Source organism: Dermacentor albipictus, chromosome 1 (genome assembly GCF_038994185.2).
Source record: "Dermacentor albipictus isolate Rhodes 1998 colony chromosome 1, USDA_Dalb.pri_finalv2, whole genome shotgun sequence".
NCBI classification, from domain to species: Eukaryota; Metazoa; Arthropoda; class Arachnida; order Ixodida; family Ixodidae; genus Dermacentor; species Dermacentor albipictus.
The window spans coordinates 487,883,072-487,900,214 of record NC_091821.1 but is presented as its reverse complement, the minus strand read 5'-3'; the positions used below and the strand labels follow the sequence as shown (position 1 = coordinate 487,900,214).

General features: G+C 51.8%; 1 protein-coding gene across 1 annotated transcript in view; it reads left to right on the top strand.

Annotated features, from left to right (window-relative positions):
- LOC135912715 (glycerol kinase 5) overlaps positions 1 to 17,143 on the top strand; it is a 200,486-nt gene that overhangs the window by 120,307 nt on the left and 63,036 nt on the right. The window contains exons 5-7 of the mRNA XM_065445237.1: positions 7,501 to 7,594; positions 14,962 to 15,051; positions 15,326 to 15,367. Coding sequence (XP_065301309.1) covers positions 7,501 to 7,594; positions 14,962 to 15,051; positions 15,326 to 15,367 — 226 coding nt within the window. The remainder of the gene's footprint in view (positions 1 to 7,500; positions 7,595 to 14,961; positions 15,052 to 15,325; positions 15,368 to 17,143) is intronic.

Here is a 17,143-nt window from a genome sequence, read left to right as displayed (position 1 = left end):
TGGCACGAGCGCTAGGGGCAGTATGGGAAGGCTGGCACGATCAGCTGCGCCGGAGCCAGCTGTGAAAAATGACGACGAATGCGCGAGCAGTGGCACGAGCACGAGGAGCAGTATGGGAAGGCTGGCATGATGAGCTGCATCTGAGTCTGCTGTGGAAGACGAACGAGCGAGCAGTGGCACGAGTGCTAGGGGCAGTATGGGAATGCTTGCATGATAAGCTGCGCCGGAGCCACTGTGGAAGACGACGACGAATGCGCGAGCAGTGGCACGAGCGCGAGGAGCAGTATGGGAAGGCTGGCATGATGAGCTGCATCTGAGTCTGCTGTGGAAGACGAACGAGCGAGCAGTGGCACGAGTGCTAGGGGCAGTATGGGAATGCTTGCATGATAAGCTGCGCCGGAGCCACTGTGGAAGACGACGACGAACGCGGCAGCAGTGGCACGAGCGCTAGGGGCAGTATGGGAAGGCTGGCACGATCAGCTGCGCCGGAGCCAGCTGTGAAAAACGACGACGAATGCGCGAGCAGTGGCACGAGCGCGAGGAGCAGTATGGGAAGGCTGGCATGATGAGCTGCATCTGAGTCTGCTGTGGAAGACGAACGAGCGAGCAGTGGCACGAGTGCTAGGGGCAGTATGGGAATGCTTGCATGATAAGCTGCGCCGGAGCCACTGTGGAAGACGACGACGAAGGCGGGAGCAGTGGCACGAGCGCTAGGGGCAGTATGGGAAGGCTGGCACGATCAGCTGCGCCGGAGCCAGCTGTGAAAAACGACGACGAATGCGCGAGCAGTGGCACGAGCACGAGGAGCAGTATGGGAAGGCTGGCATGATGAGCTGCATCTGAGTCTGCTGTGGAAGACGAACGAGCGAGCAGTGGCACGAGTGCTAGGGGCAGTATGGGAATGCTTGCATGATAAGCTGCGCCGGAGCCACTGTGGAAGACGACGACGAATGCGCGAGCAGTGGCACGAGCGCGAGGAGCAGTATGGGAAGGCTGGCATGATGAGCTGCATCTGAGTCTGCTGTGGAAGACGAACGAGCGAGCAGTGGCACGAGTGCTAGGGACAGTATGGGAATGCTTGCATGATAAGCTGCGCCGGAGCCACTGTGGAAGACGACGACGAACGCGGCAGCAGTGGCACGAGCGCTAGGGGCAGTATGGGAAGGCTGGCACGATCAGCTGCGCCGGAGCCAGCTGTGAAAAACGACGACGAATGCGCGAGCAGTGGCACGAGCGCGAGGAGCAGTATGGGAAGGCTGGCATGATGAGCTGCATCTGAGTCTGGAGCAGTGGCACGAGTGCTAGGGGCAGTATGGGAATGCTTGCATGATAAGCTGCGCCGGAGCCACTGTGGAAGACGACGACGAAGGCGGGAGCAGTGGCACGAGCGCTAGGGGCAGTATGGGAAGGCTGGCACGATCAGCTGCGCCGGAGCCAGCTGTGAAAAACGACGACGAATGCGCGAGCAGTGGCACGAGCGCGAGGAGCAGTATGGGAAGGCTGGCATGATGAGCTGCATCTGAGTCTGCTGTGGAAGACGAACGAGCGAGCAGTGGCACGAGTGCTAGGGGCAGTATGGGAATGCTTGCATGATAAGCTGCGCCGGAGCCACTGTGGAAGACGACGACGAACGCGGCAGCAGTGGCACGAGCGCTAGGGGCAGTATGGGAAGGCTGGCACGATCAGCTGCGCCGGAGCCAGCTGTGAAAAACGACGACGAATGCGCGAGCAGTGGCACGAGCGCGAGGAGCAGTATGGGAAGGCTGGCATGATGAGCTGCATCTGAGTCTGCTGTGGAAGACGAACGAGCGAGCAGTGGCACGAGTGCTAGGGGCAGTATGGGAATGCTTGCATGATAAGCTGCGCCGGAGCCACAGTGGAAGACGACGACGAATGCGCGAGCAGTGGCACGAGCGCGAGGAGCAGTATGGGAAGGCTGGCATGATGAGCTGCATCTGAGTCTGCTGTGGAAGACGAACGAGCGAGCAGTGGCACGAGTGCTAGGGGCAGTATGGGAATGCTTGCATGATAAGCTGCGCCGGAGCGAGCTGTGAAAAACGACGACGAATGCGCGAGCAGTGGCACGAGCGCGAGGAGCAGTATGGGAAGGCTGGCATGATGAGCTGCATCTGAGTCTGCTGTGGAAGACGAACGAGCGAGCAGTGGCACGAGTGCTAGGGGCAGTATGGGAATGCTTGCATGATAAGCTGCGCCGGAGCCACTGTGGAAGACGACGACGAAGGCGGGAGCAGTGGCACGAGCGCTAGGGGCAGTATGGGAAGGCTGGCACGATCAGCTGCGCCGGAGCCAGCTGTGAAAAATGACGACGAATGCGCGAGCAGTGGCACGAGCACGAGGAGCAGTATGGGAAGGCTGGCATGATGAGCTGCATCTGAGTCTGCTGTGGAAGACGAACGAGCGAGCAGTGGCACGAGTGCTAGGGGCAGTATGGGAATGCTTGCATGATAAGCTGCGCCGGAGCCACTGTGGAAGACGACGACGAATGCGCGAGCAGTGGCACGAGCGCGAGGAGCAGTATGGGAAGGCTGGCATGATGAGCTGCATCTGAGTCTGCTGTGGAAGACGAACGAGCGAGCAGTGGCACGAGTGCTAGGGGCAGTATGGGAATGCTTGCATGATAAGCTGCGCCGGAGCCACTGTGGAAGACGACGACGAACGCGGCAGCAGTGGCACGAGCGCTAGGGGCAGTATGGGAAGGCTGGCACGATCAGCTGCGCCGGAGCCAGCTGTGAAAAACGACGACGAATGCGCGAGCAGTGGCACGAGCGCGAGGAGCAGTATGGGAAGGCTGGCATGATGAGCTGCATCTGAGTCTGCTGTGGAAGACGAACGAGCGAGCAGTGGCACGAGTGCTAGGGGCAGTATGGGAATGCTTGCATGATAAGCTGCGCCGGAGCCACTGTGGAAGACGACGACGAAGGCGGGAGCAGTGGCACGAGCGCTAGGGGCAGTATGGGAAGGCTGGCACGATCAGCTGCGCCGGAGCCAGCTGTGAAAAACGACGACGAATGCGCGAGCAGTGGCACGAGCACGAGGAGCAGTATGGGAAGGCTGGCATGATGAGCTGCATCTGAGTCTGCTGTGGAAGACGAACGAGCGAGCAGTGGCACGAGTGCTAGGGGCAGTATGGGAATGCTTGCATGATAAGCTGCGCCGGAGCCACTGTGGAAGACGACGACGAATGCGCGAGCAGTGGCACGAGCGCGAGGAGCAGTATGGGAAGGCTGGCATGATGAGCTGCATCTGAGTCTGCTGTGGAAGACGAACGAGCGAGCAGTGGCACGAGTGCTAGGGACAGTATGGGAATGCTTGCATGATAAGCTGCGCCGGAGCCACTGTGGAAGACGACGACGAACGCGGCAGCAGTGGCACGAGCGCTAGGGGCAGTATGGGAAGGCTGGCACGATCAGCTGCGCCGGAGCCAGCTGTGAAAAACGACGACGAATGCGCGAGCAGTGGCACGAGCGCGAGGAGCAGTATGGGAAGGCTGGCATGATGAGCTGCATCTGAGTCTGCTGTGGAAGACGAACGAGCGAGCAGTGGCACGAGTGCTAGGGGCAGTATGGGAATGCTTGCATGATAAGCTGCGCCGGAGCCACTGTGGAAGACGACGACGAAGGCGGGAGCAGTGGCACGAGCGCTAGGGGCAGTATGGGAAGGCTGGCACGATCAGCTGCGCCGGAGCCAGCTGTGAAAAACGACGACGAATGCGCGAGCAGTGGCACGAGCACGAGGAGCAGTATGGGAAGGCTGGCATGATGAGCTGCATCTGAGTCTGCTGTGGAAGACGAACGAGCGAGCAGTGGCACGAGTGCTAGGGGCAGTATGGGAATGCTTGCATGATAAGCTGCGCCGGAGCCACTGTGGAAGACGACGACGAATGCGCGAGCAGTGGCACGAGCGCGAGGAGCAGTATGGGAAGGCTGGCATGATGAGCTGCATCTGAGTCTGCTGTGGAAGACGAACGAGCGAGCAGTGGCACGAGTGCTAGGGGCAGTATGGGAATGCTTGCATGATAAGCTGTGCCGGAGCCAGCTGTGAAAAACGACGACGAATGCGCGAGCAGTGGCACGAGCGCGAGGAGCAGTATGGGAAGGCTGGCATGATGAGCTGCATCTGAGTCTGCTGTGGAAGACGAACGAGCGAGCAGTGGCACGAGTGCTAGGGGCAGTATGGGAATGCTTGCATGATAAGCTGCGCCGGAGCCACTGTGGAAGACGACGACGAAGGCGGGAGCAGTGGCACGAGCGCTAGGGGCAGTATGGGAAGGCTGGCACGATCAGCTGCGCCGGAGCCAGCTGTAAAAAACGACGACGAATGCGCGAGCAGTGGCACGAGCGCGAGGAGCAGTATGGGAAGGCTGGCATGATGAGCTGCATCTGAGTCTGCTGTGGAAGACGAACGAGCGAGCAGTGGCACGAGTGCTAGGGGCAGTATGGGAATGCTTGCATGATAAGCTGCGCCGGAGCCACTGTGGAAGACGACGACGAAGGCGGGAGCAGTGGCACGAGCGCTAGGGGCAGTATGGGAAGGCTGGCACGATCAGCTGCGCCGGAGCCAGCTGTGAAAAACGACGACGAATGCGCGAGCAGTGGCACGAGCGCGAGGAGCAGTATGGGAAGGCTGGCATGATGAGCTGCATCTGAGTCTGCTGTGGAAGACGAACGAGCGAGCAGTGGCACGAGTGCTAGGGGCAGTATGGGAATGCTTGCATGATAAGCTGCGCCGGAGCCACTGTGGAAGACGACGACGAACGCGGCAGCAGTGGCACGAGCGCTAGGGGCAGTATGGGAAGGCTGGCACGATCAGCTGCGCCGGAGCCAGCTGTGAAAAACGACGACGAATGCGCGAGCAGTGGCACGAGCGCGAGGAGCAGTATGGGAAGGCTGGCATGATGAGCTGCATCTGAGTCTGCTGTGGAAGACGAACGAGCGAGCAGTGGCACCAGCGCTATGGGCAGTATGGGAATGCTTGCATGATAAGCTGCGCCGGAGCCACTGTGGAAGACGACGACGACGACGAACGAGCGAGCGGTTGCACGAGCACTGGAGGCAGTGTGGGAAAGGTGACGTTACGAGCTACGACGACGAACGAATGAGCCGTGAAACGAGACGTCTCTGTGACTACGTGACGTGTGCAATCAGGCACGCACAAGGCACACCCTTACTAATCCAGAACCGTGGAGCAGCCATGGCTTTAGGGAAGCGTGCTCGTCTCGCACCCCGGAGGCCTCAGCTCGATTCCCACCCAAATACCATAATTTCCTTTGAAAGCAACTAATCCGAACATTTGTTGGCGTTGTTTTACTCTTTGCGGCGTCGGGCATTTTTCGTCACTGCTCAGTTTGGCCAATGTCAAGGCCAAGGCCACGGCCAAGGCCACCGCCAACAGAGACACCTAAGTTGTCTTAATCATCATCATCAGCCAAGTTACGCCCACTGCAGGGCAAAGGCCTCTCCCATACTTCTCCAACTACCCCGGTCATGTACTAATTGTGGCCATGTTGCCCCTGCAAACTTCTTAATCTCATCCGCCCACCTAACTTTCTGCCGCCCTCTGCTACGCTTCCCTTCCCTTGGAATCCACTCCGTAACTCTTATTGACCATCGGTTATCTTCCCTCCTCATTACGTGTCCTGCCCATGCCCCCATTTCTTTTTCTTGATTTCGACTAAGATGTCATAAACCCGCGCTTGTTCCCTCACCCAATCTGCTCTTTTCTTATCCCTTGACGTTAAACCTACCATTCTTCTTTCCATAGCGCGTTGCGTCGTCCTCAATTGTCTTAATATTCTGCCTTAATAGTCTACCGCTGGCTTTGCCAGCCATGTTGAAGACCAAGAAGAATGTGTTCGACGAAGATTTCCGAGCAAGCGGAAAAAGACACGTGGCTCGGTTTATCTGCAATGTCAGCTAGGCACATTGATGATGGAAGCGCGTTAACATCGACCATCAAGCAAGTGCTTTTGCATAACAGAACTTTAGTAAATGCGGATCTACATTTCAAATTTTGAAGTGTCTCTGTGTGTGGATTGTGATTCATGTTCAGGGATCGTACAGTCCATACATCAAGGAAGGAAGTAGAATTAACAGCGGAGCTGTTTAAGCTTTTAGTTCTGCTGGGTAGCATTACCAGAAAACTCAGCCCGGCTGCGCGCTGCATCGTGTTGCTTAGCAACCACCGCAGTTGCACGATGCACATTAACGAGGCGGAAAGCTATAAAAGTTTAATCGTTTACTGCATTATTAATTTACTACGCCGCTCTAGCATGGCACGTGATGATGGTAGCAAGAGGAGGCGCTGGCGGTTGTTAGTAAAGGACGAGTGGGAGCACAGAGCCACGTAACCTCCTCGCACCCTATGTGGGTAGGGCGGAGTCGTGACGTCACAGGCGAGGAAAAGCTCGGAACAGCTGGCCCGGCGACACACCTCTCGGGTCCTCTACTTCGTGCGTATGTTCTGCTGCCATGGGAAGACCGCAGAAAATCCGGGCGTCCGAAGGAGAAGCGGCTTACCGGGAATGCCGCCGTACTGCCGAGCGACAAGCGATGCGTCGCCGCCGAGCTGATCCGGAATACCGCGCCGAAGCTGCGGCTGAGAAGAGGTGACGCCGAGTCGATGATTCCGAGTTTCAGTGCAGGAATCGTGAGAGCCGGCGCCTGAACGCTCGACGTCGCCGAGGAAGCGATCCCGGCCTGTGACTGCTTGAAAACTTCCAACGTCAAGGCCGCCGAGGCAACAACTTAGCAAAACCTAGCGTAACGTCGCAAAACCTAGAAACAACTTAGCCAAGCCTACCATAACCTTCCAAAACCTAGAAACGACTTAGCCAAGCCTACCAACAACTTAGCAACACCTAGTATAGCCTCGCAAAACCTACAAACAAGCCACGTAAAAGCTAGGTGACCACAAGCTCCGCTGTTGACTCCTGCCTTGCACCTGTAATGCAAGCTGCGCACGTCTTTTTTTTTGTTGTTGACGTCCATTCAAGCGCAGTTCTTGGCGCCCCTTTCTTGGTTGAGCTTCAGCGTCGGCTTAACCGCGCGAACGCGCTTGTGCCACTGCTCGCGCATTCGTCGTCATCTTCCACACCTCGCTCCGATGCCACTCATCAAGCGAGCGTTCCTATACTGCCCCTGCCTCTTCGAAGGAACTGGAAGCACGGGTCCACTGCCAGTTGGCGTGGTGATTTAGGTCTCAAATTACTTCCTTCAATATATTGCGAAATGAAAACACGTATACAGCTGCGCTCAAATTTCGCATTACGGAGAATCGTAATCGTCGGACATTTTTTTACTTCGGTCCTGTGCAAAGAGACCAGTGCACGTGCAATATGCAGTGAAAAGTATGAATCATTTTCGTAAGCAGCACTTGTTCCTGCCGTCCATGTTTATCTCTCCTCGTCATTTTAGTGCTGTCCTGGACTTTTGATACCTCTGTAAGCGCATCATCACTGTAACCACGTCGTTGCGCATGCAGGCGCACAGGTCGACTTCTGCACAAGTTCATCTCGTGGAAGGACACCCGCGCTGAGTCGCTGTGCCGAGAGTGGAACTCCTCTGCACGTGTCAAGGTGTGTGTGCCGTTTGTAGACGATTCGCGACATGCAGGTTGTTGTTGCAATGCAGTGGTTTCACTGGATGAGTGATGACATTGTCGCTAGGTATTACGTCGTCCAGTCTGTTTTGTTGGCCTTGGCTAACGACTGAGGGGCTCACCATCACACCATCTCACAGGCTGGTTGCAGCACTGCCGAAGGTACGAGGCGTACACAGGCAGTATCCTTGCGCAGCGGTGTATGTTCCGGGGGTAACTGCCTGATGGTTAGCCGCACTAGAGAGTTTTATTTTTGCTCGCTACGTGATACGGTTCAGCGATACGTGACATGTTAGTACCTTTGCGCATGCACGTCGTATATCGAGAATTACTGTGGCAGTTACGACCGGCAACCGTAATAACCACTTAACCATGCCAACATCGCAGCACCCATACAGCGCTGGCCACCTGTTTCGATCTGAATTCGCGCTTGTTACTGGCTCTCCTTCCTGTCAGCAAGAAACAAGCGGTGAAATCCGTCATCGCCAAGTCTCATCTCAAGCTGAGGCCAAAGCGTTTGGTATGTTTTGTCGTAATTATTGAGATCGGCTGTTTGATTTCACGCTGCTAGGACTAGAGACGCGGCACCGAACCGTAAAATTGGTTTGATATATAGCATTGGCGATACATTGACGAGGCGGAAAGCTATAAAAGTTTAATTGTTCACTGCATTATTAATTTACTACGCCGCTCTAGCATGGCACGTGATGATGGTAGCAAGAGGAGGCGCTGACGGTTGTGAGTAAACGAAAAATGGACGCCGAGCAGACGCTGTGGCGCAGGTGAACATTCGTAAGGGCATTCGCCCGTACTACTTGATAAGGAGGCTGCAAGGTAACTGCAGGGAAAGCGCACAGGCAAAGCAAAGCCCTGCCTGTCGCATGTATATAAACGCACCTTATAGTTGCGGCGCCAAAACATCTTTTGCGTGATTCGACCAACCATGGATCATGTAACAGGTGGCAAGCAGACGCTGAGCAGACGAGGTGGCGCAGATGAGCACATCTCGAGGGGCATTGGGCCTTCCTATCTGCTAAGAATTCATGTAGCTTCTACAGTGCTGCAACCAGCTTGTGAGATGGAATATAGTTGCTTCAGCATATTTCTTCTGCAGCCTTAATTGTATGTCGTTAACGAGAAGTTACTTGGCTATTCAGGTAAATCAAAGGTAAAAGAAATAAAGGGAAAGTGTCAACTGTTGTTGACGCTAAATGAGACAAGGTCGACGTACATAGTTGCTCAAATGACAGACGCATATATGGTGATTATATGTATGTATTCGTTGTCTTTATGTTTATTGTTCACTTAATTGGTACCTTAATGCTATCGTACTTGACATGCAATTACGATGATGCCAATTGAGTCTCCTCGGCCGTCCTGCAATGTAGGAGACGCTTGTTGTATTCTTTAGAAGTCTCGACAGCTTGCCATGCACCTTTGTTGGGCTACTCTCTTCCGTTAGGGCTCCCAAACGCTGCTCGACGTCCTGTAGCTCCTGGCGGCCACGATACGAATCAAGCCGCGACCACACTAGAAGAAAATGTTGGAGGATGCTTAAGCTTCGCCTTTAAGAGCCGAACGCGTTAGCATTCAAAGATCCCTGACTGCTTCTCACGCTTCCCGGCAACTGGAGCGTATGTAATTCTAATATTTACCGGGAAACGCTGGCCGCGAACGCTATGCATGAAGGCCTTCGGGTAGAAACGCGGCCTTTTGCGTGGGCCGCCATGCAGTGGAGGTGAGCGTCGTCTGGAGGTATTGCAAGGAACCGTGCGCGGCGCTCCGTGGCCCCCGAGATACTCGCGCGCCGGCGGCGGCAAACGGCGGACGCGTGCCGGTCTATGCATGGCAGAAGCGCTTGAAAAGTGGTTTTTGTTTTCGCATAATATAATTTTTTTGTACAGCCAAATTACAATCCGACGCTATCATGTCTGTAGGCTGTGTGCATGTCGTACTTTACGATTTTAACGCGACAACGTTAAGGAGCTCGTGTCACAGAAAAGCCGGTGCCGTCGGCGTTGGTCGTGAGCGAAAAATCGCGGAAGCCAATTCATAAATAAAAATAACTTGCAAGATGGGCTGGGTGGGAATCGAACCAGGGTCTCCGCAGTGTGAGATGGAGACGCTACCACTCAGCCATGAGTTCGATGGTTCAAAGCGGCACAAAAGCGCCTCTAGTGAATGCGATGTTGCCTCAGAAGCGTGCCGTAGAAAGTTATACTGCGGTGTATATCGCTAATTATGAGTATGTAAATTACAGAAATCGCAGTTAAACGATTCGCGAAGTACATTTCCGCTACATTTCTTCTGCGCTTGGCGCACACGCAGAGCCATCTTGCGGCAAACACAGAAGACCCCCTCCTCGCAATGTACGACGAACCGTGGATATAAGGACGCGGAGGCGACACCCAGTACGCCATTCTCCATGTCTTCAATGCAGCAACGTCGTTAGAGAACAGAACGCACCAACAAGATTGGTACCACATTGGTACCAACGTCGTCGTTATCGTAAGGGATGATTCGCGTTATGAACGAAGGGCGACGGCACATAAACACAGCGCCGTTTTGTCAACAAAAAAGCGCGCAACATCTCGCACCTACACGCATAGTAAAAGTGAGGAGGCGAGAATTTCGTGCCGTCACGTGACTTCCGCAGTGGTGCACTACCAGGCGGTATGACCACACTGCCACCGGCGCATGCTGAGCGAGGCACACTATGATGGTGATTATTGGGATCTCCGTCGAAACGGCTTGGGAACAAATAGTGCCCTAGCCTGCTTGATTTATTTAGGTTTTGCTACATCTATCGCTGTCTGGACTTTTGCCTATCTGATGTCGGCCTTATCTTTTGTATTTAATATCTCTATTACTATACTATACCGTTACCTACACTTGCAATCACTCCGACTCTATCAATCTCTTCCGTGGTTTTTTTCCAATAATAGTCTTGTACAATACTCTTCTACAATAGTCTCTTATCTCGACTACTGACGAGCTTATCCTTCAATATTTTCATTCCAACGCTTCTGGAAGATGGACGCTCCCTACAGCTCTCACTGGGTGAATACCTTGGCATTCCATTACGATGTGCCGAGCGATTTCCGATGTTTTTTTTTTTTTGCAGCGCGTACATGTCCCATCCTGTGACGCATATTTACTCTGATATGTTGTTGCTGTATATGGGTATGCGGATGTTTTCTGCGGTGTCGATGATGATGCTGAATTATTGGCATCTGCTTTGGAACGGTGCCGTACCCATGATAAACCTAGCCTGCTTGATTTAATCAGGTAGGCTGTACATGTTTTTTGTTCCAGCATTTTTGCATACATCTCCTTAATCTTTCTTTGTTTGCCAAAACCTCTCTATCTACCTTGTACCGTTATCTACGTCAGTAACGGATCTGGTCGTATCAATTTCTTCCCTGCTTTTTTCTCACTAATACTCTAAATGTCTCTTGCTTATCTCGACTCCTGACTGGTTGATGCTTCCGTCCACTTCAAATTCAGGGCCGCTATATTGTAGCGATGCCTTATGCCTTATTCTATGCTATTCTTGTCATCCACCACACACGGCCGCCTGATCCCGTCGATAATGTGGGCAGACGGTCGCTCTGACCACTGGCCAAGCGCGAAAAGTCTGAAAAGGAATAGAATCAGGAAAGGCATCGCTACAAAATACCGGCCCAGGTGCTTCTGGAAGGTGCATCTCACCTACGGGTCTCAGTGGGTAAATCCCTTTGCATTCCATTAGGATGTGCGGAGTGGTCGCTCGATTTTCGGTGAAACATACACATCTCTCATATTGTTGGAAATATTTGCTCCTGTGTGTTGTTGTACTTTGTTTTTGTGTTTTTTTAAACGAAAGACCGTCTTTCTTTCGTTTATGTATATGCTGAGGTATTTATATTGCTTGACTACGTGTATGACTTGCTGTTGATTCGACACCACGTAATTACTGGTCCCTTCGCGAAACATCGCAATTCCAGATTTCTCTATGCTAAACTTAAGGCCTAAATTTGTCACTGCGTTGCCACATATATATGCAAGTGTCTGTAAATCTCTTGCATTGTTTGCTAGTAGAACTATGTCGTCCGCATACATGAATCTGGGGACCTTCTGTTGCACCATTTGTCGATGAAGTATGTTGGACAAATGAAACTTCAATTCACTGTTTTGCAGCCATCTTTCTATACGCCGTCTTTCTTTCGAACTCGGACACTCCACGCCATCTGGGAGACGGCGCGGCAGTTAAGTTAGATGGCACTTGGCCGCCTTACTGCAGATGGTAACAGCGACACAGCGACTCGCGTCCCATCCCGTTTACAGCTACCTTCAGCCAATATTTATTAGAGCCTTAGAAGCCGACTATTGCTATTGCTACATGTTCTCGGTATATGGCGAGGTATCATTTAATACCATCGTAATGTTCATGCGACATCTACAAGTCACCTTAGCAACCATTTCAGTTTGGAAGCGGTTACAAGATACCAACATCTCAGATACGGCAAAACCTTCTGAAGTCGACTAAGAGTACTTAGTCTTCGAAAGATACGTGCAGGTACAATGAAATGTTTAAATATAGATGACGCGAAGCTTGTTCCAGTAAGTGAGGCACAAGCAGACGACGACTCAGAAACGGTCTAGTCGCTCGCAGCTGTTGGCTTTCGTTGTCGTGGGCACAAAGGTGATGTGTGATGCTTGTCGAGAGATGAACAGTGAGAAGAGGCACGTGCACAGAGAAGGTGCGGTGAATCAGTGCGTCTTCAGCGTCTCTGATCAGCACTTCGTTGTCGCCGGGGGAAGTCATGCACGGCGGCATTATGGTGGAGCACTTGCTGTCGCTAAGCAGCTCAAACATTGGAGACGGCTCTCTAACTTTCAGACAACAGTGGTAAAGTATTCGTATTACGCAGTAAAACCCTCCGCAACGCAATGTGAGGTCTTAACGATAGTATAATCGTTCGTATTCCATAGCTCGAACACCGCGACCTGCCCGCTCGATGGTGCGTGTCATTATGTGTGTGGAGGGAATAAACGGAAGATGACGACATGTGAAGAAGCGCGGCGACAGCGCATCAGCGCTAGATGCCCAACCGAGTGAGAAGAAAAAAATGGCTGTGGCTTAGCTAAGGTTAAGCCCAGGATGCGAAGCATACTAGCCTTTATTATAACGCGACAGCGTTAAGGAGCTCGTGTCGCAGAAAAGCCGGTGTCGTCGGCGTCGGCTCAGGCGTGCGTGGCTTGCTCAGGCGCACATTTCGTTGTCGCGCCGAACGCTGCGTTGCTCGACGCTCACCGCGTCCGATGCGGGGCGCGTAGTCGCTGCGCCGTAGCCCATTGTCTTACACCCCTTGGCGGGTCGATGGGAACGCTGTCGCGTTCCACTCTTGAAAGCGAAGCTTAAGCGTCCGCTTTGCAGCTGTTATGACGTCATATGGTAGCTACGCGGCCGTGCGCGGCGCAGCAAGGAAGAGCGTGGTTGTGCGGCTAGTATGCTTCGCATAAAAGAAGCAGGGGGTAGGGCGCGTGAGGGAGCTCGAAGGGAGGTGGTGGGCGTGTAAGACGTGGCGGGACCGAGAAGATGATGCCCATGGTGCGGGAGTAGCGGCCTGTCGAGTTCCTGGCCGAAGGCCGCTGCAGGCTCCCACCTGGACACACGCGCACCGTCGAGCTCCTTCCAGCAGCGCGCGGTTGGCGAACGTCGCAAGGGCGTGTAATCCGGGCACAGCCAGTGTCTCTATCGCCGTGCCCGAGCTCCAGGTCCAAGCTCTGGCTGGGGAACGCCGAAAGGGCGTCTGGCCGTCGCCTTATCCACATTCAAGGCCGACGTGCTACACCGCCGTCAATTGCCGCAGCTTCATCAGGTCTGCACCAGCTTCGAACCTCGCTACCAAAAAATCTGCAAGTCCGACATGTGTCCACCGTCTGTGCCATGACATGCTTTTAGCCCCCGTTGTCGGCGACCTTCAAGTGACCTTGAGCCAAAAGCCAGAGCCGTTATGCTATCAGGGCACTCATACAAGAACAACCGGGCAAGTTGCAAGAACAAAACGAGATCATCCGGGCAATCTGTCAAAACTTATAAAATGCGGTTTCACAGAACCTCATTAGTACGCTAGTTACTGCCCAAACAAGACGCTAGTTACTGCCCAAACAAGTTACAAAAAAACAAACATTGTTTAATAGTTCTTCGTAATCTTTGATCATAATATCACTCAAGCTGAAACGTCTAGTACGCTGAAGTTTTATTTGTCATTTCCAATAGGGCGGGTGTTCGGTAGGCAGATACAGGGCACTATACACTTCATTGTCATCTTTTGGCGCTGAGACACAATTGCCTGTGCTATATTGAACGTCAGTGGTCCGCTTGTTACGCGGCGCGGGTATTGCCTTGCCTGGAGAGATGGCGTCACGCTGCGTGGCGCCGTCTTCCGGCGATTTTCTTCTAGCTGGGCAGCGTCCATATGGACCAGTGCACAGTATGGCTTGGTGTGGTTTGGTTTGGTGGGGTGTGCCGCTGCGAACATGCATTACGCCCATTTTAGGATTGTGGCTAGAATCGTCTCCAATCAATCTGCTTTGCCTGTTGCCATTTCTAGCCTACATCTACTGTCGATGACGGGAGAGCCTGCAATTTTTTTCATTACCTGATAGCGTGATATTTGAAAATTAATGTTAATGAATAGCTTGTTTTCTATACTTTGTATTTCGCTGTCCTGTAAGTGCAATTTTTTGCTTGCTGTGCATCTGGACAAACGGTCTCGTCTTTAATATTTGTTTTTAAGTGCTTGCTAACACAATACACAAAGCGCATAGCTTCGTGACAGTGTGCAAGGCAATGAAAAATCTTTTTTTCAGTATTTGGGTAACAACTGGCGTGTGCGAACGGCTTCGAATGTTTGGCGCTGCCCCCGCTTACATACATTCACAGTGACCTTCCTGTGTGTCTTACATTCTCTCCCGCTTCCTTGCCTCCCATAGCGTAGGGGGGCCAACGAAACACTTTTCTGATTTAACGCCCCCCGTTTTATTATTCTGCTTGTCTCTATACCTAGCTATAGGATGTGCCTGAAAATGGTGCTGAGATTAGCATGGTCGAATCATTATTGTAATTTTGTTACGCTGAAAGTTAGTCCCAATGCGCAATGTATTGCCTAAAGCGTGGGATGGTTTTACCATGGGTTTCTATTTTCGGAAGTAGCTTTGCCGTCGACAACGCTGTGTAGCACCGTTACTGCCAAGCGGTTCTGCCGGTGTGCCCCCTTTAGGGATGCCGAATTTCGTCGCTTGCAGTGCTCTGAGCATAGCGCCTATGCATGTGTCAAACTGATCGTTCTTGCGCAGGCCATGCGGATGGGCGCCAGCTTCCTGTACTGCCTGACCCACAAGTACCGGTACCTGATCGCTAGCATGCTCCGCTTCGAGTCTGGCCTGGTGAGAGAGCATAGCCGCCGGTTGCCTTTGTCTATTGCTTATACTCGCCTTTTCGTGCGAACCAATCCTTGCCTTTGCTTCGCGTTCTCGCGGTGAGTTTATCTTGTAACTGTAAACGATAAATGCATTATAGCAAAGACAACAGTGATCCACTCTTTGACTTTTGCCACATACGTAACTGATGCCTGTCGTTTGAGGAGCGTGAATCGGACGTGCAGCCGATTTTTCGTCCTGTTTTGCACTTTCTCGATCGTCTCTCTGTTCTGCATTGCAGGTGGTGATGCGACTGTTGTGGGCCCTCCAGAACATACCGGGGGTAAGGCACCGTCAGTGTCTTTTCTTTTGCACTGACATCCGCGCGGCGGATGTCGGCATTTTCCTGCGTGCTCCGCGAGCCACGAAAACGATCTTTCCGGCTTGTGCACCGCACAACCGAAGAACGGTACAACTGTGGAAAGGCAGTTGCCTTGAAGGCATGATATGGGATGCGCATATCTTGCGCCCAGAGACAGCGACATTGTCTTCCGTTTTTTTTAAAGCAATGACCTGCGTATGCGAAATTGGATGCTATTCCTAAATGGTCCATCTATGCAGCAGCCTAGACAGATATCATATATAAGTTCAAAAAGAGTGTTTTCTTCTCAGCCCCGCACAGATTTGCGCAGAGTGAACGTGTCGGAAGGGATTGAAATTGACTCAGCCTGAGAAGTTTTCTGAGAGGATTTTTTATCTATGTACGCATAACCGAAAAAGTACGTAACCAGAAATTTTCCTCTCGAGTTTAATCCTAGGAAAGTTGCGCGGTCATGTAGTCTTAAGTGCAATTTCTCTGTGTCCTGTTAGGGGCTGCACCCGCTTCAAGAGGAAGCGTTAGCTTGGACCCAACTTCTACGTGGCCTATTCAAATACAAGTAAAACGCAAAAACGTTTTTGTGAGATAACCCCTGGACCTATGTTAATGAAATTTGTTGCATTTGAGAGAGAAAATTAAATTCTAGAGACTGTTGGAAGACGAATTGCGATTTAGGCCCTGGATTTTGTTGAAAAGATTTTGAAAAATTCGAAACGTTGAAAAACAGAAGCGCGAAGTTTACAAATTAACAGCTCTGCATCAAGAACAGATATCTAGGTTCTGTAAAGAGCATCCATTAGGTCATTCAAAGCGGACAAATTCTATGTGTAATTTTATATCCTATGTGTATTTGTTATGTTGTGTACAAAGGTTCTGCAAAAGGTGTATTTCCATATTACACAATTTCTTCAGATTCATATGTAACATATCACTTTTGTCCGCTTTAGATGTCCTATTGGATGTAATTTGCAGAATTGTGATATTATTTTTCGTTGCTGAGTTGCAGCGTTGTAAACCTGAAAGTTTCTTCTTCTGAAAATTTTCAATTTTTGTTATTTTTCATAAAAAATTGACGACCTAAAGAAAAAATTCAAAACCAACAGTCACTAGATTTTAAGTTTCCTTTAAATGCGACAACCTCGCCAAATTTGGCGACGTGGTGGCTGAGAAAAACGAATTATCATTTTACATGTATTAGATAGGAGCAGCCGAGCTAAAGTTTCCTTTTAAAAGCGCAATTTTCAACATAGTTTAATGAAAAAGTAAAATTCAATTGACTCTCACTAATTCGATCTCAGTCAATTTGACCTTTTTCCTTATTCGAACGCACTCTCAAAAATCCCGACGAGAAACCACGCCTTGCCATGGAAGGAAAGCCCGTTTAGTTCAAACTCGAACGCATGCCGCTTCACTTATTCCGATACCCACCGACTCGTACCAAGACCCCATCATATGCCCAGCGCTTGCTATAAGCTTGAAAAACATAAGAAATTAAGCAGACGATGCTACTGCTTCCCTAGACTTGAAACTGCTGTAAGTAAACTTATTTTTAATCTTTTTGGGGCCAATGCACCTTCCACCCCTGAAGCAATCCGGTGCCTCTAGTTTTGTGTACTGGCACGCAGAGTTAGTATTTCAACATGTCAGTGCCTTTCGCCTCATGCTGGTTGAGTCGCGCTTCAAGCGCAAGAGACAAAAACACGCTACAGACTACTTCAGGCACGAATATCTCGACGGGTG